The sequence below is a fragment of the Pogoniulus pusillus genome, chromosome Z (genome assembly GCF_015220805.1).
Source record: "Pogoniulus pusillus isolate bPogPus1 chromosome Z, bPogPus1.pri, whole genome shotgun sequence".
In the NCBI taxonomy this organism is placed as follows: domain Eukaryota; kingdom Metazoa; phylum Chordata; class Aves; order Piciformes; family Lybiidae; genus Pogoniulus; species Pogoniulus pusillus.
In genome coordinates this window covers 65,735,615-65,761,928 of record NC_087309.1, presented here as the reverse complement: position 1 = coordinate 65,761,928, position 26,314 = coordinate 65,735,615, and the positions used below count along the sequence as shown (strand labels likewise).

At 43.5% G+C, this 26,314-nt stretch overlaps 1 protein-coding gene across 1 annotated transcript; it reads left to right on the top strand.

Annotated features, from left to right (window-relative positions):
* Window positions 1-696: 696 nt before the first annotated feature.
* HACD4 (3-hydroxyacyl-CoA dehydratase 4) lies at window positions 697-25,341 on the top strand. Its single transcript, XM_064140458.1, has 6 exons — window positions 697-742; window positions 1,622-1,749; window positions 7,280-7,392; window positions 9,917-10,023; window positions 10,664-10,795; window positions 25,259-25,341. The coding sequence occupies exons 1-6, from the start codon at window positions 712-714 to the stop codon at window positions 25,339-25,341; spliced, it is 594 nt and encodes a 197-aa protein (XP_063996528.1). The 5' UTR covers window positions 697-711.
* Window positions 25,342-26,314: the final 973 nt, after the last annotated feature.

Genomic DNA, 26,314 nt, shown 5'->3' with positions numbered 1-26,314 from the left:
TGAAATGCAACTTGAAACACAGATTTATAGAGAAAGACAAAGAGCCAAATTTAGTGTTTATTTGGAAAACCTGTGGGGCAAGTTGGTTCAAAAAGGTAAAGGCAGATAGGCTTCAGACTGCATCAAATAAAAATAGATTGAAATGTGTCTCTCTTTTCCATTTCTTAACTTTTCTTTTTATAAATACTTACAAGTACATCATCTGCTGGAGACACTGCAAGTTAACTGCATTGTACTTTAAGCCATATTGAGCACACACTAGAGGCATGTCCCCTGGGAAACACAGATGCAGAAATATCAAGGCTGCAGGAGTCCAAGGCTCCCTTGAGCACAGCAGTCCCTTGAGTCTGTTCGCACCATCAAGGCAGAGCCAAGCCAAGAGGATCAGGTTTTAATCCAGCATCATCTTAATCACTGAGAGAAACTCAGAATTTTCTGGGCATATCCTACACATGCCAACAAAGAGAGCCTCTGATCCACTACTGACAGTACTGTTTCATGAGCACTGACACACAGGCAATTTTCATTTAAATTTCAGCTATTTTTCTCTGATTTGCTAACATTCCATTTCTACAGGTCAGAAAGCCTGAATGTTGTTGTAAGCCATGCAGTTTCCTTTATCACTTTCACCTCCACAGCTTTACCATGAGCACCTACCTGTTTGTGTATGACTTACTGCAATTCTGTGGACATTCCTGGATATTTACCAATATGATCATCAGATTCATGTCATTTGGAAAAGGTAGGATTCCTCCTGTTTTTTCCTTAAACATTTTAAGTGGCAATGGTGCGAAGAAACATAGAATTAGAGACAAAGTGAGGATTCTGGTTAGGTGTATGTGCAATACACAGGCTGTAAATTTAATTAAAAATAGATTTGTTTCTTCCATTAAAGAGACTGAGGAAGTTACTGGCTCCTATGGTCTGCCTGTATCACAACAGGAATGAAGCTCTTGTTTTGCTAGTAAGCCTTAACATTCAGCAGTATGCTAGTAACATTTGACTTAAATATAGACTGAAATGTGACTAGATTAGGTCATTACAGTAAGTATTAAACTTACTGAAGACACCAGGAGGGAATATCTTTGTGGCTGCTGTGCGTGACTGTATGAAGAAGCAGTACAACATACTTCTCTTCCCATTGCCTGGGTTAAGAGACAAAAATAGGAAACTAGTCACTGGAAGTTTAAAACTGATGAAAATGGTGGGCAGTTTTAGGTACATAAAATACCCACTCTGTGGTCTGTGTACACTAGAAAGTGCCATGGCTACAGATACAGGAAGGAACTCAACATTTTTTCATGTTTAGATGTTCCCCTCATTTAGAAATATCCTAAAGCAGTATCTCTAAGCCAACACATCCTGCACAGTGTTTGCCAGTGCAGTAAGTATAGCAGATCTCATTCTTTTTTTTGGCTTCCTGCCTCTGTGTCAGAGCTACATGCACAGTCAGCTGCTTTCCCCCCTCCTTGAAGCTTTGCTTCTGCTGCCCAAAATTTTGGCACTATATGAACTGTTTCTTGCCATTTCCTGTAGTAATAGGGCAACAGTAAACACAGTAGTCAGTCCAGTCTTCTAGCACATAACCAAACTCTAATTTGCCTCTTGACTTTGTCTGTAGATTCATTGGCCGACACATTTTACTCCATAGGACTGGTGATGCGCTTTTGCCAGTTGTTATCTGTGCTGGAGATCCTACACATCCTTGTTGGCATTGACAGAAGCCATCTTTTCCCTAGGTTTCTGCAGGTAAGTCCATTTCTCAGGACCCTTCTTTCAGGACCTGTGCAATTCAGCCATGGCTACACCCCTGGGGACAAGGCCAGGCTGAACTACTCTGAATGGTCCACCTGCACCCTTCCTCAGTGAGTTTGGTTTGCTAGTGCTTTCCTAACTGCAGGCACTGAGTCCTCAGAACTGTGTTGGGAAAAAGCTGCTCGCTCAGCTTGTTTCCTTTTAAGTGTTCTATGCCCAGCCACAGTAACAGGGACCTGGAAGATGTGGAGTGGCTACCTGTAGCAGTGGGGAAGCTCCCATTTCTAGAGCACCATAGGTGGCTGAGGATACTATTTCCCTGGTCTATTGGTTACAGCCAGCAGAGCAGGGTGTGCCAACAGTCATGGGGCATGAAAGAAAAGAATAATGACCAAGAGAAAATAGGGGATTGAAGAAGTAATCTTGGAGGGGAAAGAAATGAAAGATGTCATATTGCTGCTAAAATAGTCTCTGTGTGCACAAACCCAGACACGGGCAAATTGTGGCAATATACTGAGGTTCTGACACTGTTAAGCTGTTTATAGGGCATCTGTTAAGCTGTAGGCAGAAAACCAGATGAAAGGTCACATGCTACAGCAGAAAACACAATGCTTTTCATACATTTTGCCTTACTGTGCTCTTGTTTTGTGTTGGGAGTTAACCTCAGGTTTTGGTATTTTTCTTAACACATTGGAAAAAGTAAAAATGTTGAGCTGACCTTCAAACATTTCCAATTACTAGTATTTGAATAGTATTGTTCTCACCAGTCAGAAGATAGATGAGCAAGAGAAGTTAGTTGTTCTGTTAGTTCTCTGGATAGCCCATTTTTGTCAAATGACACATCCTCCAGGCAAAGATACTCCTCTTTCAAAATCTTTTAAAATTGCTTAACACCGAGCTCTGTTCTTTATGCCTCTCACTAAATATGGTATCAAACCTGTCAAAATACAATTAAATGCTTTTTCCTGCCTAAATGTACATGTCCTTATAGTAATTTAGGAGAAAGCACCCTATGTAAAGTGTCCTATTAAAAAAATCTTGTGTCATCCCTTGGAGAGAAACACAGCCCACTAATGCTAACAATCATCCAAGCAAAGCTCATCTTGGCAGAGTTTATACATTCCCTAGCCCTGACATGGTCTGTTTTTTTCCTACCCAGAACAACAGAAGCAGAAATCAGGGAGGTCTGCACAAACACTACTCCCTGTTAGCACAAAAGACACAAGATATTACATGGATATTCTAAGCAAGACAACTGTCACCTTTCTTGGGTAATTACTGCACTGTCATTACTGCAGTGCCCTCCAGGGCAGTATGGAAAAAATGAGTCAAGGAACAATATAGCAGTGTGAGTCCAAATGATAGCCTCGTAACAAAGACAGCTTTGGTTCCTTATTTAATTATTTTCCCAAGCCTTCTATCATTGCAAACACAACTTTCTTGCCTTGATGTTTTGGCAGTAGTCTCCTGACATCCAAGCAAATTGTACAAGTTCCTTGGTAGAGACTCTGTTTTACTTGGGTTGCTCTGCTTTTGCAGTGAGAGTGTAGGTAAAGCAGTTATGTGTCAACGCTACTCCCATGTGCCTTTCCACACTTTCCTCTGTGCCTCTTAGGAAAAAAGCCAGCCAAACAAATGAACTCCTGCCAAACAGGAAAAGGTGTATTTTCCAAACTGAACTGGAGAAGGACAGTTACAGATACTTAGCTTACTGCAGCCTACTGAACTACTACGCAAAGTCAGCACACTGGTAAAGCTGCAATTATTTGATAGTGCCTGCCCTGCTCTGATTCTAAGCTTAAAATATTTGGCAACATCTGGAAAGCATAGGGGTGCAGGTAATGCCACCCTGAATACAATAAGCTGTGAAAGTACCCCTGTGATGCCTGGCTGTTTTGAGGACATTATAGAAGAGACAAGATCTAGGCAGAGTTTCATATTGGACTTCTGTTTGTTGTGGTTTAGTGCCATTTACAAGGAAAATTTTGAGATATGCTCTACAGACAGTGGAAAAGGAAAAACTCATTCAGGATGGCCTCATTGAGGGAAAGTGCCAGGACACCAAGCACCTGCGAAGGGTTATGGAGGCCAAGGCCAAGTCACACCATGAAAGAAATTAATCCTGTGTGATAGATGTTCTGGAAGAAGGGAAGACAAAGGAGGGTCAGAAAGCTGGTGCAAAGGGATGTCCCCTACTGCATTAGCAGGTTGAATGATCGAGGGAAGAGCATGCCACATGTCATTGCAGTTACTGAAACAGAGGACAACAAAATATAGTAGTCTGGGCACAAAGTAACAGCTGATGTGACTGGTACTTCAGCAAGGGACAGAGTAGGAAAGAAGTAAGAAAAGACTGGAGCTTTTGTGAAAACAAACAAACCAACCAACCAACCCAGAACAGAATAAACCAAACCCAAACCACTAGTTCTTCATCCTGTGCAAACAAGATTGGATCTACCAGATCAACAGCAATATACTATGGCTTTCTGATAAAAAAAACACACATTATTTTTTAACTTAGACCAAACACTAAGCACGATTCTTTCTACTCTTTTTTTTTTTTTTCCTTTTTCTCCCTTCTTTTTCAAACAACTGACTGCATTGAAGAGCTCTATAAAAGTTTCAGGTATCAAGGATGACACCGTACAGTCACTGTTTTTAAGAAATGGAAGTGAATGTGCTGCCTGCTCTCACTCTAACCTCAGCTAGACTAATTAGCTGGTTTTGCTCACTTGCTTCAAATACCCAGGCTGCCTTGTGGAAATTTATGCCATTCTACAGAACTTGCTGTATCCTGTGACAGGCTAGTACTGGGAGAGGAAGGAAATTCCAGTTTGATTTTTGCACAAAGAACACAGAGGAATGAAAAATGAAACCACTGTAGTTATGTTTTGTGAGGTGTCAGCAGACACTTCCTTTTTAGGAACATAAGAGCACAGTATTTCTAGGTTTACTTTATTTTTAAGCTAAAGGCTAGTAACAGCATATGATTTTTACATATGTGTGTGTATATATATATATATATGCATACACAAACATATACATACATGAATGTATATACATACATGTGTGTATATACATAGATGTGTGTGATACAATATCAAGGCATGTACTGAAATCTCCTCAAGCAGCACCTTGCCTTGTCACTTGCTGGAAAGCTTTCCAGCTTCTGCACTTACCTTCAATTTGTGCCTGCATGTGTGAGTACTAGAAAGAAAGGAGCACAATGTCTGAAAGGAGAATAAAGCAACAGGCAGGCAATCTCGCAGTTCACACAGAGAAGAGGTAGGGTGCCACTGTCTATCCCCATGGGGACATCACCGTTCTTATGAGCAGTTAAGCTTGCCTTCTACCCTGCAGTGTCCTCCAGAGGAAGGCAACAGACAATTTTTGGTTTCAGCCTCTGACAACTGCTTTGTGCATCCCATTTTTGCTGGCTGAGACTACAGTTTAACAGGAATGGAAGATCTACAGGGAATCTGTGTTGTGCCAGATTCAGTTCCGTGCTCTTGCTTAACCTAATTTACACAGTCTGATTACCGACTTCCATCATCTGCAACTACTGAGGCTATTGGCTTTTGATGCTCCCCTTCTCACATGAATCCTCTGATGGAGGGAATCTGCTGAGTCCTACCTATGTGATACACAATGCCTCTTGTACAGCTGTTTGGGCCCTGGGATAAGAAGGGCATTTACTTCCACTCCCATGAGGCTGAAATGTATGTCTCCATAGCCATTCTGTATGTGTTTTGATTTTTCTCTTGTGATGGCTGTCTTACCATGATTCTGTTGTATCTAGTTTCAGATCCTACATCAATACTTCCAGTTCTCCCATTTTCATGCTAGGTTCCTCAGCATCAGTATACAAGTACAAGACTTACAACCTCTCACTTTCCGTTTCTTGGCCAGTCTATACAGAAGTCTGTCAACATTTGACCTTCTTAGAACTCAATTCCTCAGCTAGGGACCAATGGGATCAATTTGTTGTGACCTCTCAGTGCTTTTCAAGTTGAGGAACTACATCCTTAAGGGACTTGCTCTCTCTCTATATGGAAAATGGCTTTCATGTAGTTTTGCTGAATAGTGAAGTGATAGCTGCATTATTTGACAGATGTGGGATGGGAAAAAAAAAGTCTGTAGTTAAAATGTTCCATGCCAGAACTGACAACCAGTATGTAGCAAAACTGCTATGAAAAAAATGGCCACACAAGCTTGCTGGGAGGCCAAGTTCTTATTTTCAGATAGGAATAAAGGGAGAGGGGAAACAAGTGAAGAATGCACTTATAAAAATCCCCCTGTTAATCCACTTTCATTTCATGACTTTTCACTGACTTGACATCTTAACTCCTAAAATCATTAAACCTATGGAAAGAAGAGATGGCAGCAGGCATTGTAAACCTCAGTGCAGCTATACTGATTTATACCAAGTGAACAAATGTATGCTTTCTCTTTCAGCACTTTCAAGTAATGTAAATCAGAGTGACCTGGCTCTGTTCTGGGGCAGTTTCACAAGCAGATGCAGGCAGCATTGAATACTACACACATATTTATTGTACAGGGCAGGGCATGAAAATGTATAACAAACTTCTCCAAGAAAGCTGCCACAAGGCACTGCTTTTTAATTTCTTGAGCTGCTTTAATATTGCCAATGTGTTGTTTTTTTTTTAAAGCTGGATAGTTCACATTTAATTCATGTCTTTAAATCTGTAAAGGCAGACCTTGTGGGTCAGATAAGGTTCCACCACTAGAAAGGTATTGTGGCATAAATACTGCGGCAACAACTCACAAAACTGACAAGCTTAAACTCATTTCTCCAAGCCAGTAATGAGAAGGAAAGAAATAAAAGAACCTTTGCTTTTCCTCCTCCTTTCTGCAAATCTGTGTGACAGAGATCCCTTGGGATGCCAATCTACAAGCTACAGAAATTTGACCTGGGACTGTGAGATAGCCAGGGGCCTTGTTCAAGGGCCCTCTGTGTCCTACAGCCTCCTATGCAGTTCTTCCCAGAAAGAGTGATTTGCGATTGGAATGGGCTGCCCAGGAAGGTGGTGGAGTCACCATCCCTGGAGGTGTTAAAGAAAAGACTGGATGAGGCACTTAATGCCATGGTCTAGTTGACTGGGTAGGGCTGAGTGATAGACTGGACTGGATGGTCTTGGAGGTCTCTTCCAACCTGGTTGATTCTATGATGCAAGTATACCACCACTAGCCCTCCAGACACTGGTGTGTAGTGGGAAAACTGTTGCTATGACATCAGTCAGATCATCCACAGGTTTCCTGGGCTACAAACTCAAGTCATTCCCATTGGCAGGAAAATGTCCACTCTTACCACATCAGCCAACAGTATCCACGTCTGTGAGCCACAGGAGGATGGGGTCTTGAACGAAAGCAGGGCAAGAAGCAAAATACTCAGTGGAGCATTTCTGTAAAGCAAACTGGATTGAGTTGTGGCCTCTGGTTTTGCCAAAATGACGTAGAGGTATAGAAGGTGCTACCTGAATTCACATCTATGTTTTCTTTTTAGATCACCGAAAGAATAATTGTTTTATTTGTTGTGATCAGCAGTCAGGAAGAAGTTCAGGGGAAATACGTCGTGTGCATTTTATTTTTCCTATGGAACTTACTAGATGTGGTCAGGTAAGGAGTTAAAGGTGAAATCATGAGGGAAAAACAGGTCATTCTTTCAAGCAGAACTCTGCCCTCACTGTCCTACTGGTTCATTTAATTATTTTGAATTTGGTAAAAAAACATTTCATTCCATTTAAATAAAAGCTTGGACCTTATAAGCTACCTACTGATTTTCACAAAAATCCACAGCTGAGAGGCAGAGCGACTTACAGAAGTAAATTGCTGCATTACCATTTGTAGTTCAAAGGGTTTGACCTTTTTAACCAAAATTTATACAGAAATCACAACTGCTTCTTGGGAAACAGCAATCCTCAGAACTGATTTACAATCCTATTGCTTCAATATGCCATTCATTTTTTAGTATCTCGCTTTGATTCAAGCTTGACAGCACAGTAGGGAGACATCAGCAGAACTTGGTAAGAAAACAGAAGGATTACTCTGAGTTAATACCACCACACTTTCCAAAAAGCCAAGAGCTCCTGCTGCAGAGACTGAGAATTCTAGGTAACAAGATATGTATCACACCACAGGGACAAAGCATGAGGCAAAAATGGTTAAGAATACAGTTGAGGATTTGTATCTCAAATGTATTACTAGTACCTCACTGCAGTAAATGCCTAATGGTGAAAACTCCACATTACTGACTTTTGCATCAGTATCTGAAATCAGTAATGTTTCTCAAATGTAACTTAAAGCCTGTGTGGACCTCAGATAGTAGATTTAAGGCAGGAAAGACATAGGGAATTAAGAAGTGTTTTAGCAAGACATAGCCCTCACAGCAACCACTGTAAGGGAGCAAAATTTTTCTTAATTCTTCTTGGTTCTGCTAAAATAGATTTTTGCATTTTTAAACAAATATATTCAGGACTGAGTGAGGAATGTGGATTTAGGCAGCAAAGGAAATGTAGAAAGCTTTGGAAAAGGAAAGCATCAGGTAAGACCGGTAAGGAAGATTTTAAGTCAGCTTCAGGGTATTTGTACTATCATGTGTTAATGAACTACTGCTTGTATTATTTGGATTATTGCTCCATCCAAATTCTGTTTAAATAAATAAAATAGTATAAACTAATCCCAAGTGAAAAATTTCTATGGGGCTGGAGAGTGCTTGTAAAGTCCTGCCAGTGTGTAACATTCTCATCAATGAATCCTCATTTTCGCTCTATGATAAAGAATACAGTCCAGTATCATAGCAATAAAGGTGGTCATTTAACAGGCAGGGTGCTTTGTTCTATAGCAGCAAATGACCAGTTCAAACAACAATGTATAGTACAACTCACATGGATTTAAAATTCTTACCTGATTTATATTACAGCATCTCTGTCATGTCCCAGCATCTCAAAGCAGTCATGTATTGAAGTGTACAGGAATGTATTCCATCCCTTAGTCAACCAGTTTTGAAGCATTACAAGTTCTTCCACATAGTTCTCTGGGGACATGACTACCCTGGGCATCACAGATAATAACAGAAAATTCTGCAAAGCTTTCTATAGCTGATCTTTCTCACTCATACCATGAACAGCCTGAGTAGGTGTATAGAGAGTTAGTGACTGTTTCCTTTTTATTTTTGTATTGGGTTGAGACAGGCCATAAATGCAGTAATAATAAAGAGTAAAGACAATCCTGAGGTTGCAGAGAGCAAGCTTGAGAGAAGGTGGCATGTTTATAACCTGTCAAACTCCTCTACAGGTCAGGAACAATGCAGATGAGTGAAATGAATTAAAGAGAAGCATTTACAGGAAATCTTGTTAACACTGGTTCCACCTGTCAGAGGCAGTCCTGACTAAGAGTAGCTTTAAACTTTCATATCTCTAGCAGTACTGGAGGACAAAAAGCCTTTCAGTTGACCAAAAAAATGTGATCATACACGTTTCCCTGGTGTTTGGAAAGCTGACATACCAATTTAGATCAAACTAGCTCACTGTTGGAGAATGAAGTTCTAGGTATTCTGGTCTTCTGGAGTGCAATCAGTAACAGCTACAGTAAGAGTAAAGAACAGAGCACAACTGGTTTTTGGTTTTTTTTTTTTTTTTTTTTTTGGTTTTTTTTTTTTTTTTTTTTTTTTTTGGTTTTGGTTTTTTTTTGAGCCTATTACCCCTTTTGAAGTCCAGGGGAGGAACAGCTACACTTCAGATTAAATGCCTGTGACCACTTCGCTGTTTAGCCTCCTCCAGCAGTTACTAGTTGACATTTCCTCAGTCCTAGTCAACAGACATATTATGCTTGTCCCTCTCAATCATTACATCCCTTTCTGAAATTCATTTTCTGATGGACCACTATGAGACCATGCTGGTTACTAGTAGAGCCTTCGAGCTAGAGGGCTATATTACTGTTTGCCCACTCTGGGGTAGCACCATAGACAACCTTTCCAAAACAATGAACCATCTACTTTCAGACATCAATTAGGACCTGAACTGTTGTGGTATTGCTCTGGAAGCTTTCTCAGCTCCATGCTCTTGTGCAATTTCCTGTGTTTTTTCAACAATTTATCTTTCCTTTAAAGATGTGAGCTCATCTGCTGTTCCTCTTGCTGCAGGTACACTTACAACATGTTAGCAAGGATGGGAATATACTACCTACCACTAACATGGCTAAACTTCTCACTGTGCATCCCGCTCTATCCTCTTTCAATACTGGCTAAAGGTAAGGAGATGGGAAAGGTACCAATGACTTGCTTCCTAAATTTCAAGAAAATGTGATCAGTTCAACTGGCATTAGTATTTAAAATACTGGTTTTTGCGTGCCAGAGTTGCTAGAAATATTGATGTACTCTCATACAAGCGCCTGTATAGCACATATCTTTCTCCCCTAGTAACTCTTCATAAGGGGTTCTTAGGTGCTCATGCATCTGGGTTTTTGTTTTGTTGTACAACAGTACATGAATACATACACTTGGGGTGGTAAATCAGGAAAAAGCACACACAGATTTCCCCATTCTAGACTGATCACATTAGGCAGCAAATTCCAAAGCTGCCTTCTCCCTCAGTGAGGCTGATCTTAAGAGTCCATAGCAGCTTACCATATCTACATCAGTAAATGTGCCCACTGAGATCTTGTCGAAAGCACTGCAATAGAAGTTACAGAAGTCATTGCTGAACAGGCTGTAGATGATAAATCTAGCATTAAGAGCAATTAGCACCTCAAGCCTACAAAACTGAAAGAAAACATGTGTATGTGTGTATGACTGATGTAGTAAATGCAGCATGGAATATCTGTGCTGACCTTTATTTTCTAATGCTCTTCCACATCCTTTTGACTGAAGATGTACCATATTATTTTACAGCATTTGCCATCTGTGTATCACTGCCTTATTTTGAATCCTTTGGCACATACTCCATCAAGCTACCATTTCCACTTGCTTTCTCAATCTTCTTCCCCTACGTTCTGAAAACCTACCTGCTAGTACTCTTTATAGGTAAGTGTCTCATCTTCCAGAAAGCTGGGTCTCAACACAGCTGGGATGCTTATGGCAACAAGAAATCAAATCAGTATAGCTCCTTTCACAAGCTCTAACTTTCGCTGCCACATATTCAGCAGACCATGTCAGGTCTTCATCAGCTGTTATGACTTTTCAAATACAAGTTACTGAATTTGGAAGAGACATTGTGCGCGAGGCACAAAAATAACAATTGCTTCAGTGATCCTGGCCTTACAGTTACTTACTAGATTATGGTTTTGAATCAATTTGCATTTTATCATACTCCTACTCTGTTCAGTCATTCCTCACACATTACTCCTAGCTGGTTTGAGAAGTTATTTTTACAGGTTGATTACACAAAAGACTGAAAAAAGAGCCCATGTAAAACCTATATGTAAATAGTGTCGTGGAGGGGATTTCTCTATTCCTCCCCTGTTAGGCAGTTTTGATTTTTTATAAAATTATTTATTAAAATTAATATTACAAATTTACCAACCACTATGAAATCCAAGTTCGTTTGCAAGTTTATGAAAATAGCTTTGGGTTATATATATTTACAGGGATTGATTATTAAATGAAAATATCAAATTATTAACAATTATTGTCAGAGAGAAAGATTCTTAGGCTTAATGCCTCTTAACAGCTCTAGTGTTTGCCCAGCAAGGGCTGAAACTATGTGTGCTCCTCAGATAGAGGTAACTTATATTACAAAAGAATTGAAGCTTACTTATGTGTGCTGTTCTTAAGTATTAATCATTAAATCACCCTCCCGGGAATCTGTCTCAGCGTGTGCCCAGTACTGGGGTCTTGGTGATCTGGAGTCTGTCCCGGCTTGCAAGGAATGATAAAGTTTTCCCAGTCTCTGTGGTAAATTGAGTTTTCTCTAGCCTTCACTCCTGGGGTGATCTCTGCCTCGGAGCAGAGATGGTCAGCTGGCAGGATTCCAGGTGCAGGAGAAGGATTTGCCCGTGTTGCTTCTGACAAGGTCTGGCAGCTAGCAAGCTGCGTTTGCAGGTTTGCAGACTGTCTGAGGGTCTGTTGAGCTCTGCGTCTTTCCAGACTTACAGGATAGCTGGCAGGTAGTATTTATGCTGTGCTGCAGGGAGATTTAACTCCGTAGATGAATCAAGATAGCTCTAGGCTTAGGTAGGGGGCTCTCGGCTCCCCATATATGTATGAAGTGCAGGCATGAATGTGCTCTGCTGCTTCTCAAAGGGCTTGCAGATAGCTTGGCTGCGCCTTGAGATCAATGCATGAGGTCTAGGCCTCTGTAATGCTTGCAAGTGAGCAAGGCCTGATCCTATGTCTAGCCCAATGCAAGGGGGTCAGGGCAGCAGGGTGCTGCTGTGGATCAGAGCTGAGTCTAAAATGCTCTAAGCTTCTGAACTGGTAAACAGTCTGGACCGTCTGATTGGACTGAATAGGACTGAGCATCTGACCACTTGGTGCTGCTGTGCACCCCTCTTTATAGGCTCTGGGGCCGAGATTCGTGGCTCATTGGACATCTAAAATGACCAATTAGGTTGGCAGTAAGCCAAACCTTGCCCCAATAGGCAGTAGAGATATGCCTGGACCCTCCCAGTAGGGGTTTACCTGCCCGGCCCTCAGGGATACACGGGCTGGGCGTGTGTGTGTTACACAATTTGTTTGCTGCCTCGTGGGTCCTGGCAGAAGAACATGTCTGGGCATGTAGAAGCATAGAAAAGCCTCAGTTTTGGGGCTAGTGCCCCTCCACCACATATAGATGCCTTCTTTTTATTCTCAGTAAAATACTTCTGAAAATGTTGAACAGAATTTGACTGTGTTTGTGGCCATTCAAGCTAGATTTCTAGCTCAGACATTAAAATAAATAAATAAAATTGGGAACAGAGACACTTAGAAATGTGGGGAACATTCTAGGGATGAGCCATATGATGGCAATAATGAATAAGTTGCTATAATTTCATTGGAGCATCAAGAGCTTTATGTCTGAGTGAAGCTTGTACCTTCCCCCTGCTGCTTCTGCTGCTTCTGCTGCACCTGCTGCTATCTTCTCCCATTGCTGTTTGGCTGCTGCAGCTTTGCTGCTTCGCCACTGCTTGACTCCTTCCCCATCTTCTATAAGGTTATTATATGTCTGTAGCAGTTTATTTTACTTATACTGTTATATTTAGTTTAAACTATAAGAAATACAATTTGATTTTTCATGACTTCCTGAGAAAATCTGTGTTGCAGTGAGATTACTCTACTGGCCATGGGGATCTGCTCTAACCCAGCACAGCATTAGAGCCAGGTACATTAATTTTGGCGTATCCATATCCCAGTTGGCAAAGGACAATGACTTTTCCTCTTCGCCATCAGAGTAGGTACATGTCTCAGCTATCATGGATAGGCGTCGTCCCAGAAAACCAAATCAAACTAACTTGATTAGAAATAGACAGCAGTCACATGGGTCTCTTTGGGTCATCTTATGTGATCAATTCAGTGAAAATACAGATAAAGGGGAAAAGAGTAAGGAAGTTGCAAAATGACAAGACTAAAAGAGGAGTTGACTCAGTCCTGTTCAATACCTTTATTGATGATCTGGACAAAGGGATTGAGTCCAGCATCAGTAAGTTTGCAGATGACATCAAGCTAGGAGCAGTTGTTGATCTGTTGGAGGGTAGGAGAGCCCTGCAGAGGGACCCTGACAGGCTGGGGGGGTGGGTAGAGGCCAAGGGGATGAGATTTAACAAGGCCAAGTGCAGGGTTCTGCCCTTTGGCCACAACAACCTGCCGCGGAGGGGTATTCCGCCACCCACACCAATTTTGGCAGAGGGGAGAAATTAATTGGCATGAGATAACATTCTATAAAAATATATATTTATTAACTTCAATATTCTGAACTCTCGCCACCCCCAACCATTGTATATTAATATTAAAAGGATTCTACATGGTTATGGAAGACATTCTAGGATTAATACCACATTATAACTTATTAATAACTAGCAAACATTCAAACTATAAACAGAGAGAGGGTTTTTCCCCACAGCTTAATGCCACTTGGGGTCTATGTACTATTCGCCCAGCAGAGTGGGCAATAGATATTACAGAGGCATAAAAGCATTCACTTACAACTCTTATTAATTATCAATCACCCTCTGGGGCTATGTCACAGCCTATTACTAATGTCCAAGCTTCATGGGAGTCTTTGGCTGTGGACTTTGAGGCTGGAATCCTCCTGGCTTCTGGGGAAATAGTGGTCTCTGACCTTGTTCTCCAGGCGAAGGATGCAATCTCTGCCTTTGTCTCCTGGCTTCTTCTGGATGCTCTGTCCAGGGATTCTTAGCAGGCAGGACCTCAGGTGCAGAGGCAGGATGTTGTGCTGTCTCAGCATGATGTAATGATGGCTGCATAGGCCGATCGCGTGCAGACAATTCAGAGTCTGCTTCCTGGTAATGGCGCTTACCAGGCAATGATAAGCAGCAGGCACAGAAGGTGTGCATGGCTGCTGGGAGACTGTGGGCTCCACATATATATATGCAGGCTTAAGTGAGCTCTGCAAGTGAGTATGCAAGCAGGGGAGTCCGAGCAATCGGGAGAGTCCAAGCACATTGTTTACCTGTGTACCCCTATTTATTGAATGTGGGCTGAGATTAATGGCCCCTTGGCCACTAGAATGACCAATCAGGTTGGCAGTCAGCCAAACCTTACCATAATAGGCAAAGCCCCTTGCCTGGACTTCCCAAATAAGGGGATCACATGGGCTGGGGCGTGTGGGGTTTACACAACATGTTTACAAACACTTTATATAACATAGACTCTGAGCAGACCAGACTCCACAGCACCAGGTCTGTTGTCTCTCTTTTATCCACTTAATGTGTTTACCTCTGGTTTGGGCAGAAGAACATGTCCAGGCAGGGAAAGGCATAAATAAGCCTAGTTTTGGGGCCTACAGGCCCTCCACAACACAACCCTAAGCAGTGCTACAGACTGGGAACAGAGTGGCTGGAGAGCAGCCAGGAAGAAAGAGACCTGGAAGTACTGGTAGAGAGTAGGCTGGAGATGAGGCAGCAGTGTGCCCAGGTGGCCAAGAGAGCCAATGCAATCCTGGCCTGGATCAGGAATTAGTGTGGCCAGTAGGACATGGGAGATTATTCTTCCCCTGTACTCAGCACTGGTCAGGCCACACCTTGAGTCCTGTGTCCAGTTCTGGGCCCCTCAATTCAAGAGAGATGTTGAGGTGCTGGAAGATGCCCAGAGAAGGGCAGCAAAGCTGGTGAGGGGCCTGGAACACAAACCCTATGAGGAGAGGGTGAGGGAGCTGGGGGTGTTTAACCTGGAGAAGAGGAGGCTCAGGAGTGACCTCATTGCTGTCTACAACTACCTGAAGGGAGGTTGTAGCCAGGTGGGGGTTGGTCTCTTCTCCCAGGCAACCAGCAACAGAACAAGGGGACACAGTCTCAAGTTGTGCCAGGGGAGGTATAAGCTGGGTGTTAGGAGGAAGTTGTTGCCAGAGAGAGTGATTGGCATTGGAATGTGCTGCCCAGGGAGGTGGTGGAGTCACCATCCCTGGAGGTGTTCAAGAAAAGCCTGAATGAGGCACTTAGTGCCATGGTCTAGTTGACTGAATAGGGCTGGGTGCTAGGTTGGACTGGATGGTCTTGGAGGTCTCTTCCAACCTGATTGATTCTATGATTCTATGATTCTCAGTTTTCCCAAATGACTCATACATTTCTGGCTATGATTCAGAAAATGCCATTAAACACTGTGCCAATTGTACATGCAATGGTCTGTATTAAGAAGTCCTGCCTCTTATCAGTCAGAAGCCAGTGACCAGGAAGATAACAGAATATACTGGAATGCATATATTAGATGGCGTGGTATGTTGAAGATTCAGAAATACAGGGCTCCAGGGGACATGGCTGTTCAATGTACATTGATGTCCTAAAATCATAATGGAATGGGATCTATTACTATTTCTGGAATTACTGAAGGGTCTCAAGAATTGACGAAGCTTGAGGCAGAAATAAATTCAACTGGGAGCAACTGGCAAAGACATGCCATTGTAACAGGTCCAAATGTACCTTGCATTCTGGGAACTGATTTTCTGTGAGAAGGGCATTTTGAAGATCCCAACGGTTATAAATGGACCTTTGGAATAACAAATACAGAAGCTGTTGGAGACAGATCAAAGTTGTCTGTGAGGCCTGAGCTCTCAGATGAGTCTGCAGTTGTTGGACAGTACAATATAGAGGATGTGAAGTTGCCAATTGCCAATCAAACTGCATATCACAGGCAAGATAGAACAAACTGTGACTCTTTGGTGCCCATACATGATCTGATTTGTTGTTTGGAGTGCCAAGACATCATTAAAAAAAACTCATTCACCTTTCAACAGTCCAGTATGGCCCATATGAAAGGCAAATGGAGAATGGCAATTGACAGTTGACTTCTGCAGCCTAACTGAAGTCACTCTGCCTATGAGCTCTGCTATGCCTGACATGTTAGAATTCCAGTATGAGCTGGAATCCAATGAGGCAAAATCGTATGCAACCATAGATGTTGCTAATGCTTTCTTCTCTATTCCAATAGTGGATGGATTCAAGCCTCCTTTTGCTTTCACCTGGAGAGGGACACAGTATACATTTAACCATTTACCCCAGGGGTGGAAGCACAGCTCAAAGACCTGTCATGCAATGATCCATGATGCATTGGAGAAAGGTGGAGATCCAGAGCACTCAAAGTTCATTGATGACATCAGTGTCTGGGGGAACACAGCAGAAGCTGTTTTTGAGAAGGGAAACAAAATAATTGACATTCTGCTGAAAGCAGGTTTCGCCATAAAGCAGGACAAAGTGAAAGGACCTGATAGAAACATTTCATTTCTGGGAATTCATTGGCAAGATGGTCACCACATCCCATAAATAAAGTTTCCAACATGGCAAATTCCACAAATAACAAGGATACATTATCTTTCTTAGAAACAGATATTGGGGGCTGCACATCCCTGGATACAGCCAGATTGTAAAACCCTTATATGATGTGACTCGAAAGAGGAACAACTTTAAGTGGGGACCTGAACAACAAGCAGCCTTTGAGCAGATCAGAAAGTAGTTAATGCAATGGGTTTGGGACCTGTTCAAACTGGTCCAGACATTAACAGCATCCTGTACATGGCTGCAAGTGATAATGTTCCAACCTGGTGCCCGTAGCAAAGAGCCCCAGGAGAAACACACAGCCGACCACTTGGTTTCTGGAGGAGAGGATTGTGGGAATGCAGAATGCAGAAGAGTTGTGGGGTGCAGGTGCAGGAGAGCTGTGGGAATGGAGTGAAGAGAAACGACAACAGGCAGATTCTTACGATAACAGACCTTGGTTCTCACATGCAGCTGTCCTCCTTACCTCAGAAGGGGTAGATAATAGAGATTCCACCAATGAGACTAACAAGGCATGGTTTATGCTGATGGAGTGGGTTGTCCCTGACTAATTATCCTAATGTGTAGGTGTGTGCTCTACTGGCTGAGTGTACATATTCAGGCTGTTACAAAAATAAATTTGGCTTCTATGTAATTCACATTGAATCACCTGGAGACCCTTGTGGCTGGCCTATGACCATACTGGCCTATGGGATTGTTTACTGCTGTCCCACCAGCGAGCAGAGATAGCAGGCAGTGTGGCCTGCAACAGAGGACATAGAGCAGGGGTCCTCAAACTATGGCCCATGCACCAGATACGGCCCCCCAGGGTCCTCAATGCGGCCCGCCGGTATTTACAGAACCACCCCACACCCCGCATCTCACTCCCCCTCCCGCTGGGAGTTGGGGGGGAAACAAAGCAGCCTCTTCCTGCCACTTAATCCACACGCCAGCCTCCGCAGCCCCCAGACTCCTGCTGGGACTTGGCTGGAACCAGCGCCTTGTCCTCGACCTGCCTCCCACTTTGGGCACCTCTCAGCTACAAACTGCGCTGCCACCACCCCATCCTCGTCCTCCTCCTATTTCTCATTGGCACTCGATGAAAGCGATGATGTTCGTGATTCTGCACAACTTCTAATTTCCATTTGTGGGACAAATGATTCTTTCAAAGTCACAGAGGAGCTTGTTACACTGAAAAGCATCAAAGGAACAACTACAGGAGACAATGTCTAGGAGAAAGTTTGCCAAACTATGAATGATTTGGAGCTGGACTGGGGGTAAACTATTTAGTGTGACAAATGATGGTGCTCCTAGCATGGTAGGGTCCATGAAAGGAGTGGTTGCACACATTAACAAAAGGATGGACAAACGCAACCATTCACATCCAACAGCCATACACTGCATCATCCACCAACAAGCACTGTGCAGTAAACCACTGAAGCTGGACTCTGTCATGAAAACTGTGGTTTCTTGTGTTAACTTCATTAGAGCTCATGCACTAAACCACAGAGAGTTTCAGGAATTTCTGTCTGAGCTAAATGTTGCCTATGAAGATATTCTGTACCACACAGAAGTCTGTTGGCTGAGTCAAGGGAGAGTTTTGAAATGATTTTATGACTTCCACAGGTTTATGATTTTATGCTTTCTAAAAACAAAGAAGTACCAGAGCTCAAAGATGCAGGATGGAAATGGCACCTTGCGTTTCTGACAGATGTAACAGAGCTACTCAACCATTTCAGTGTCCAACTTCAAGGAAAGGGGAAGCTCATCTGTGATATGCATTCACATGTGAAACCATTTCAAGTCAAATTAGACCTGCTCATTAACCAAGTAAAGGAGGAAAACTCCTGCCATCTTCCCACAACTCAAAACCTGTCTGCAGAAAACCCAGCAGTTACATTCCCAAACAAAACATGTATGGATGTACTAAAAGTGTTGCAAAAGGAGTTTCAAATTAGATTTGAAGAGCTTCGTCTCCATGAACAGGACATGCAGCTTTTCCAGAACCCATTTTCTGTTGACATTGAAACTGCTGATCCAATTTACCAAATGGAATTGGCCGAACTACAGACTTGTGACTCGCTGAAAGATGCATTCAAATCAAGCAGCCTTACTAATTTCTATGCATCTCTCTGCTCAGAGACATATCATAATCTCAGGAACCATGCACTCAAAATTGCAGCCATCTTTGGCAGCATCTATGTCTGAGCAGACTTTTCCCCGAATGAAACATCTGAAATCTCCAATCAGATCCAGACTAACTGATGAACACTTGCATCACTTGCTACGACTAGCAGTGACAAATATGGAACCTAACATCGACCATCTCATTAGCCAAAAGCCGGCCCATGGTTCACATTGAAATATTATTTGGTTTTGTTGATTACAACTGTTCTTCATTTTAAATACTGCATTATTTTTCCTGTTTTTTTGTGCACTACAACAAATGAAATATGTGCAGTGTGCATAGGAATTAATTCATTTTTTTCCAAACTATAGCCCAGCCCCCAGCAGTGTCTGAGGGACAGTGAACCAGCCCCCTGTTTAAAAAGTTTGAGGACCCTTGATCTAGAGGGTCAGAAGCAAACCACACTCCAACAGAAAAAGAGATTCTCGCTGCTTATGGAGGAGTAAAAGCTGCTTCCGAAGTAATCAGAACAGACTCTCAATTTCTTTTGGCTCCCAGATTACCAGTTTTGAACTGGATGTGTAAAGGGAAGGGGTCATCACTGCATCATGCAAACAATGTTACCTAAGGGGATGGCTCTCATAATGCAGTGAGCATGCATGAGGAGTTTTGAACGACCTGGCATTGTGGAGATGATTACTAACTGACTGGAAGGCAGAAACTCTATAAATCTTCCAGAGGAGAGAGTAACTCAGGCAGAGGAAGCTCCTCCTTACAGTGATTTGTCAAATGAAGAAAGGAACTATGCTTTATTCACAGATGGTTCCCATTGCCTTGTTGGAAACAAGCAAGAATGGAGAGCTGCAGTTTGGAGCCCTGTGCGAGCAGTGGCTGAAGCAAAGGCTGGAGAAGGCAAATCAAGCCAGTTTGCTGGAGTGAAAACTATCCAATTTGCTCATGATATGTCTGAGTGTGAGAACTGGTCCATGCTTTGACTCTATACTGACTCGTGGATGGTCGCCAATGCCTTGTGGGGTTGGCCAAAGGACTGGAAAGGAAATAATTGGCAAAGGAAAGCCAGTTTGGGCTGCTGACTTATGGCAGGACATTGCTACCTATCTAGAGAAAGTTCCTGTAAGAGTATGACACATAGACACTCACATGGCCAAGAGTAAAGCTATCAAAGAGCATCAACACAACCATGAGGCAGATTTCACTGCCAAGGTGTTTCAGATATGCAAACAGTGACTTGGATTTAGACTGGGAACACCAAGGTGAACTGTTCTTGGCTTGGTGGGCCCATGATTCCTTGGGACATCGCGGTAGAGATGTTACCTACCAGTGGGCATGGGATAGAGCAATTGACACGTCCATGGACGCTATAGCTCAAGTTATACATGGCTGTGATATTTGTGCTGCTATTAAATAAGCCAAGCATCTGAAGCCCTTGTGGTATGGTGAGTGGTGGGCAAAGTGCAAATATGGTGAAGCATGGCAAATCCTCATTCTCGGACTAGAAAGCAGTATGTGCTGACCATGGCAGAGGCCAGCACTGGATAGCTGGAAACCTATACAGTTTCCCATGCTTCTGCACATAACACCATTTAGTTCAGGACCAGCTGAGCCATCTGGACACCCACAAGTCCATGGGACCAGATGGGATCCATCCCAGGGTGCTGAGAGAGCTGGCAGCTGAGCTGGCCAAGCCGCTTTCCATCATTTTCCAGCAGTCCTGGCTCACCGGAGAGGTCCCAGGAGACTGGAAAATGGCCAACGTGGTCCCCATCCACAAGAAGGGTCGGATGGAGGAACCTGGGAACTACAGACCTGTCAGCCTGACCTCAGTGCCAGGGAAACTGATGGAGCAAGTTATCTTGGGGGTGATAAGAGCGCACCTAAGGGATGGCAAAGGGATCAGGTCCAGCCAGCATGGGTTTAGGAAGGGCAGATCCTGCCTTTCTAACCTGATCTCCTTCTATGATCAGGTGACCCACTTGGTGGATGTGGGGAGGCCTGTGGATGTGGTCTATCTGGACTTCAGCAAGGCCTTTGACACTGTCCCCCACAGCAAACTCCTGGCTAAGCTATCAGCCCATGGCTTGGATGGCAACACTCTGTGCTGGATTAGGAACTGGCTGGAGGGCCGGACCCAGAGAGTGGTGGTGAATGGTGCCACATCCAGCTGGCGGCCAGTCACTAGTGGTGTCCCTCAGGGATCTGTGCTGGGCCCCATCCTCTTTAACATCTTCATAGATGATCTGGATGAGGGCATGGAGTCAGTCATCAGCAAGTTTGCAGATGACACCAAGCTGGGGACAGATGTGACTGAGTTGGAAGGCAGAAGGGCTCTGCAGCGGGACCTTGACCGCCTGGACAGATGGGCAGAGGCCAATGAGATGGCATTCAATAGCTCCAAGTGCAGGGTGCTGCACTTTGGCTACAACAACCCCATGGAGAGACACAGGCTAGGGTCAGAGTGGCTGGAGAGCAGCCAAACAGAGAGGGATCTGGGGGTGCTGATTGATACTCACCTGAACATGAGCCAGCAGTGTGCCCAGGTGGCCAAGAGAGCCAGTGGCATCCTGGCCTGCATCAGGAATGGTGTGGTCAGCAGGAGCAGGGAGGTCATTCTGACCCTGTACTCTGCACTGGTTAGACCACACCTTGAGTATTGTGTTCAGTTCTGGGCTCCCCAGTTTAAAAGGGACGTTGAGATGCTTGAGCGTGTCCAGAGAAGGGCGACGAGGCTGGGGAGAGGCCTTGAGCACAGCCCTATGAGGAGAGGCTGAGGGAGCTGGGATTGTTTAGCCTGGAGAAGAGGAGGCTCAGGGGTGACCTTATTGCTGTCTACAACTACCTGAGGGGTGGTTGTGGCCAGGAGGAGGTTGCTCTCTTCTCTCAGGTGGCCAGCACCAGAACGAGAGGACACAGCCTTAGGCTGCGCCAGGGGAAATTTAGGCTCGAGGTGAGGAGAAAGTTCTTCACTGAGAGAGTCATTGGACACTGGAATGGGCTGCCCGGGGAGGTGGTGGAGTCACCGTCCCTGGGGCACTTTAAGGCACGGTTGGACGTGGCACTTGGTGCCATGGTCTAGCCTTGAGCTCTGTGGTAAAGGGTTGGACTCGATGATCTGTGAGGTCTCTTCCAACCCTGATGATACTATGATATGATACTATGATTCTTGGCTTGAATAGACAAATCTTGTGGCAATATGGCACTACAGAGTGAATTGGATCAGATAAGGGCACCATTTTAAGAATAATCTCATAAAAACTTGAGACAAAGAGCATGTGTTGAGGGGCTATACCACATCCTTTATTTTGCACTTGTCTCAGTGCTAAGGAGGGATTTGAATCTGGGTTAGGAGTGAATTGTAATGAGGCTGATAAAAAAATTATTCAATAGTTTATTAAATATATAAAGAAAATTTGCCCAAACTTATTTACAATTAACAGACACAGATTCTATTATGTAGTTAGTACAACTGTTTTCTGACTGGATAGGGCTGGGTGATAGGTTGGACTGGATGATCTTGGAGGTCTTTTCCAACCTGGTGGATTCTATGATATCCTATGATATACACAGTCAGATTAAATGTAAATGATTTAGAAAGGATTTCTTTTTAAAAATATTTGTAACTGGAGAGCCTTGCAGCACAGCACAAACTGCTGCTTAAAGTTTAAGCATAAACTTTCACAAACTTGCGTGCAGAGAGTTAGTTTACTCACTGGTTAAGAGTCTCCGTATTTGTGATCCAAAAGCATAAATGGGAAAAATATAGTTGCAGCCATGTGGTGAGGTTTCACGTGGTGATGGTGCAATGGGGCTTTGATGCTTGTTTAGTTCAGGTTGAGCACATTGTCAGAGAAGGCCCACGGACATGAGACAAGTCTTCCGTGTCTCTCAGGAAGTCACTGAAGTGGTCAGCCACCTGGGCAGAGCAGGATCCAGTTTTCCGGGCTGGAGCTGGCCAGTCGGGTGCGGTGTGTGCCAATGAGTCGGTCCTCATGGTGGAGCACAGGCTGGCAGAGTGGGCTAGCACGGCAGGCCAGCAGGTCCCAGCGTCGCAACTTGTTGCTAGGCTGTTGTTATGTCCTTACCTATACTCGAGCTTGGCTGAGCTCAAGTGGGCAGCTCTATCCCAGCCGAAGGCAAAACAGTTTTCAGTCCCTCGGCTCAGTCAGGCAGGGTAAGGGCTGCCACTTGTAGGCAAGTCCCCAGTAACGTGCGATGCAAAGTGTCTTGGCACACAGAGGCACATAAGGCAATCGAGTAATGAACAAAACAAAAGCAGCAGCAGCAGCAGCAAACAAGTTTGCTAGGTTTTAAGCATTTTGGCAAGCATCTTTGACCAATAGCAGCAGGTAAAACCACCCCTAGAACCAATCCAAAAAAGGGAGATGCACACGCCTCGGATCCGTGACCTGTGTTTAGCACAAAACAAGCTGCAAAACAAGGCCAAATAAGGTGTCTGTGGTAGACTGAGAGGTGCTGAGGCTTTTGTCTGCTTTACCACCTCTTCCACCTGGGAAGAAGTAGCGGGAAGGGGGACCAAGGTGGATATTCAGGCAGGTGTTTGGGGCATGTGATGGATATGTATTCTAGGTATAATTTGGACCTTCCACCACACTCAGGCAAAATTGAACATTATAATGGTTTGCTGAAAACAACTTTAAATGGGGGGGAGGAGCCTTAAAGAACTGGGAGAAACATCTAGCCCAAGCTACCTGGGTAGTGAACAGTAGGGGTTCTGCCAACTGAGCAAGTCCATCTCATTCAGATGTGTAAAGAAAGGTAGAAGGTGACAGGGTTCCTGTTATTCATGAAAATAATTTGTTGGGGAAGTCTGTTTGGGTATTCTCCCCTTCAGGGAAGGCTACACCTGTCCAAGTGCTGGTTTCTGCCAAAGGATCTGATCGTACATACTGGGTTACGCAAACAATGATGAAATGCAATGTATTCCACAACGGAACTTGACATTAGCAAAGAGAATGTAGATGTAAGTTGTTATGAGTTTTTTTTGGCAGAAAATTGTGATGTCCATAAACCCCATGAGCATAAACTCTGTCAGTGCTAAGAGTCCTGCTCCATCCCATTTACCGAAGAAAACACCCACCCTTTCCTAAAACCTCTGAGCTAGCCAATCCCTGAGACAGATGGAAATAAGGGAATTGGGGAAATGCTTGAATCCTGGATGACTACTGTCCATGACACTGATGTCCCTGCTTAGATGGAATGACTTGATGTTCCAATGGAAATTACATGAAAGGGGTGGATTTTGGCCATTTCAACTAGATTTCTCAGACAATTAAAAAAAAAAAAAAAACTAGAACAGAGAAATTTAGAAGTGGAAGCTCTGAGTGGAGAGGTGAACATTGTAGGGATAAGCCATATAATGTCAACAATGGATAAGTTACTGTAATTTTGTTGGAGCATCAAGAGCTTTATGTCTGGAAGCACAGCTTGTACCTTCCCCCTGCTGCCTCTGCTGCACCTGCTGCTATCTTTCCCCAACACTGTTCTGGCTGTGGCTGCTTTTGCTGCTTCACCACCGCTTGAACCCTTCCCCATCTTCTATGAGGTTATTATATTTCTGCAGTAGTTTATTCTCCTTATACTGTTATATTTATTTTAATCTCTAAGAAATATAATTTCACTTTTCCTGACTTTCCAAAAATTCCACGTTGTAGTGAGTTCACTCTACCAGGGGAGAGATCCACTCTAACCTGGCATAGCATTAGAGCCAGGTAGTTGTTCTGTCATTGGCTTTAACGCTAATTTGAAGGATCTCATTGTGGTGGTTGGGCTGTTACCCACCCCCCCACACTTTAGAAGGTACCCCAGCTAACTCAGACGGGCTCTGGGAATATAAATGAAGCTATTTACAGCAGCACAATATACAAGCAGCTATTTACAATATATACAGTTATATACAGAAATATACAAAGTAAAAGTAATACAGAAGCACAACTCCCCTCCCAGAAACCTGAGTCCCCAGGAGGGGCTCTCAACCACCCCTGCACCTTCCCCCTGCCCCTCTCAACCTTACCCCAGTCCTAAGAAGAAAAGAGGTTCAGCCAAGAGGTTAAGAAGCAAGGTGAGTGGCAGTGAGGTTAGGGAGCTGCAGCTGAGTCCAGAAGCCAGCCAGAAAGTGGAGACAAAAATGGCAAAAGTGTTATCTAATGTTTACATTCTTCTTCAGTGAGACTGTGAGGGAAGGAGACACAACCATTGTTTTCCTTTCACAGCCAATTATCTACTTTCTCTCACCAAAACATTCTACCCTGCTTCAAACTAGCACACTCATCTTTGTGATGCAATGGTCTGTTTTTAAGTTCATGGAAGGAATTGTGCAAGGTTGCCACAAGAAGGCTCCTCCACAGTCCCTTTGAAATGACTTGAAGACATTTTGGGCTCTACTCCCTTATTCTTACACCGTTTTTTGTTTTGATTCAGGTATGTGCTTTAACATCCAGAACCTCTTCTCTGAAAGGAAGGCACATCTAGGGACAAGCAACATCAAAAGGAAAAGGAGCTAAGCTGGTATTTTGTTTGAAAATAAATGTCTTTTCAATGTCCTGCTGCATATCATAGGTTAAGAAGAAATTAGTCAAAGATCTTCAGTGCAGAACTCCTGTTTGCCAAGTACATTACCTGGGTGCATGCAGTTTTCAGAAAAGGCAGGACCCTGTAACACACTTCAGAAATGGAGTAGCTCAAAATAACTGCTTACTTTTGATAGTTTTCATTTGAAATGGCAGGAGTTTTAAAAATGAATTTATTCTTTTCTAACATATATTAGAGAACTCTGAAACAACCCCACACACAATCACCCTGACAGCCACTTTGGTATCAATTCTTGCCTTGTTAGCAACAAATACTCTGTAAGATCTCTAAGATTGCTTTATAGTAGGCCAACATGTATCTGCCTCATAATAAATCGGTTAGAACTGGAATCTCTCCAGGAGCAGAGGCTGGGAACTTTGCAGCCTGTGAAATTCAGATGCTGATTAGCCTCAGACATTGACACAGGATCTTTTGATTTCTGTCCCAGAATTCAATTCTCCAAATAAGAACCAAAAAAATGCAACTAAAGCACAAAGGCAAGTGTTGGAGTACTCACCTGTTACACGTGCAAGAAGATATTTGAAGGCCTGAAGGAAAAACATGTAACAGTGTCTGACAGACAAAGAATCTCTTTCCCTACAATGATTTTCTTCCACCCTGACTGGTAGATGGATATATACAACAGAAGTGTGATGTAGTCAGGCCAAATATAGGTCACCCTTCAAAAGGAAGCGAAGAGCTACCAAAAGCCACATGCAAAATTCTGGCTGTTTTTCTCAAGTGCGCTGCTTCTCATATTTCTGTGTATGGATTGCCTGTAAGAATGTAGCTAGGGCTTCAGCAAGGCCAAATGCCAGGTCCTGCACCTGAGTCACAACAACTCCAACTAATGCTACAGGTCTGGGAAAGCGTGGCTGGAGAACTGCCTAGCAGAAAGGGACCTGG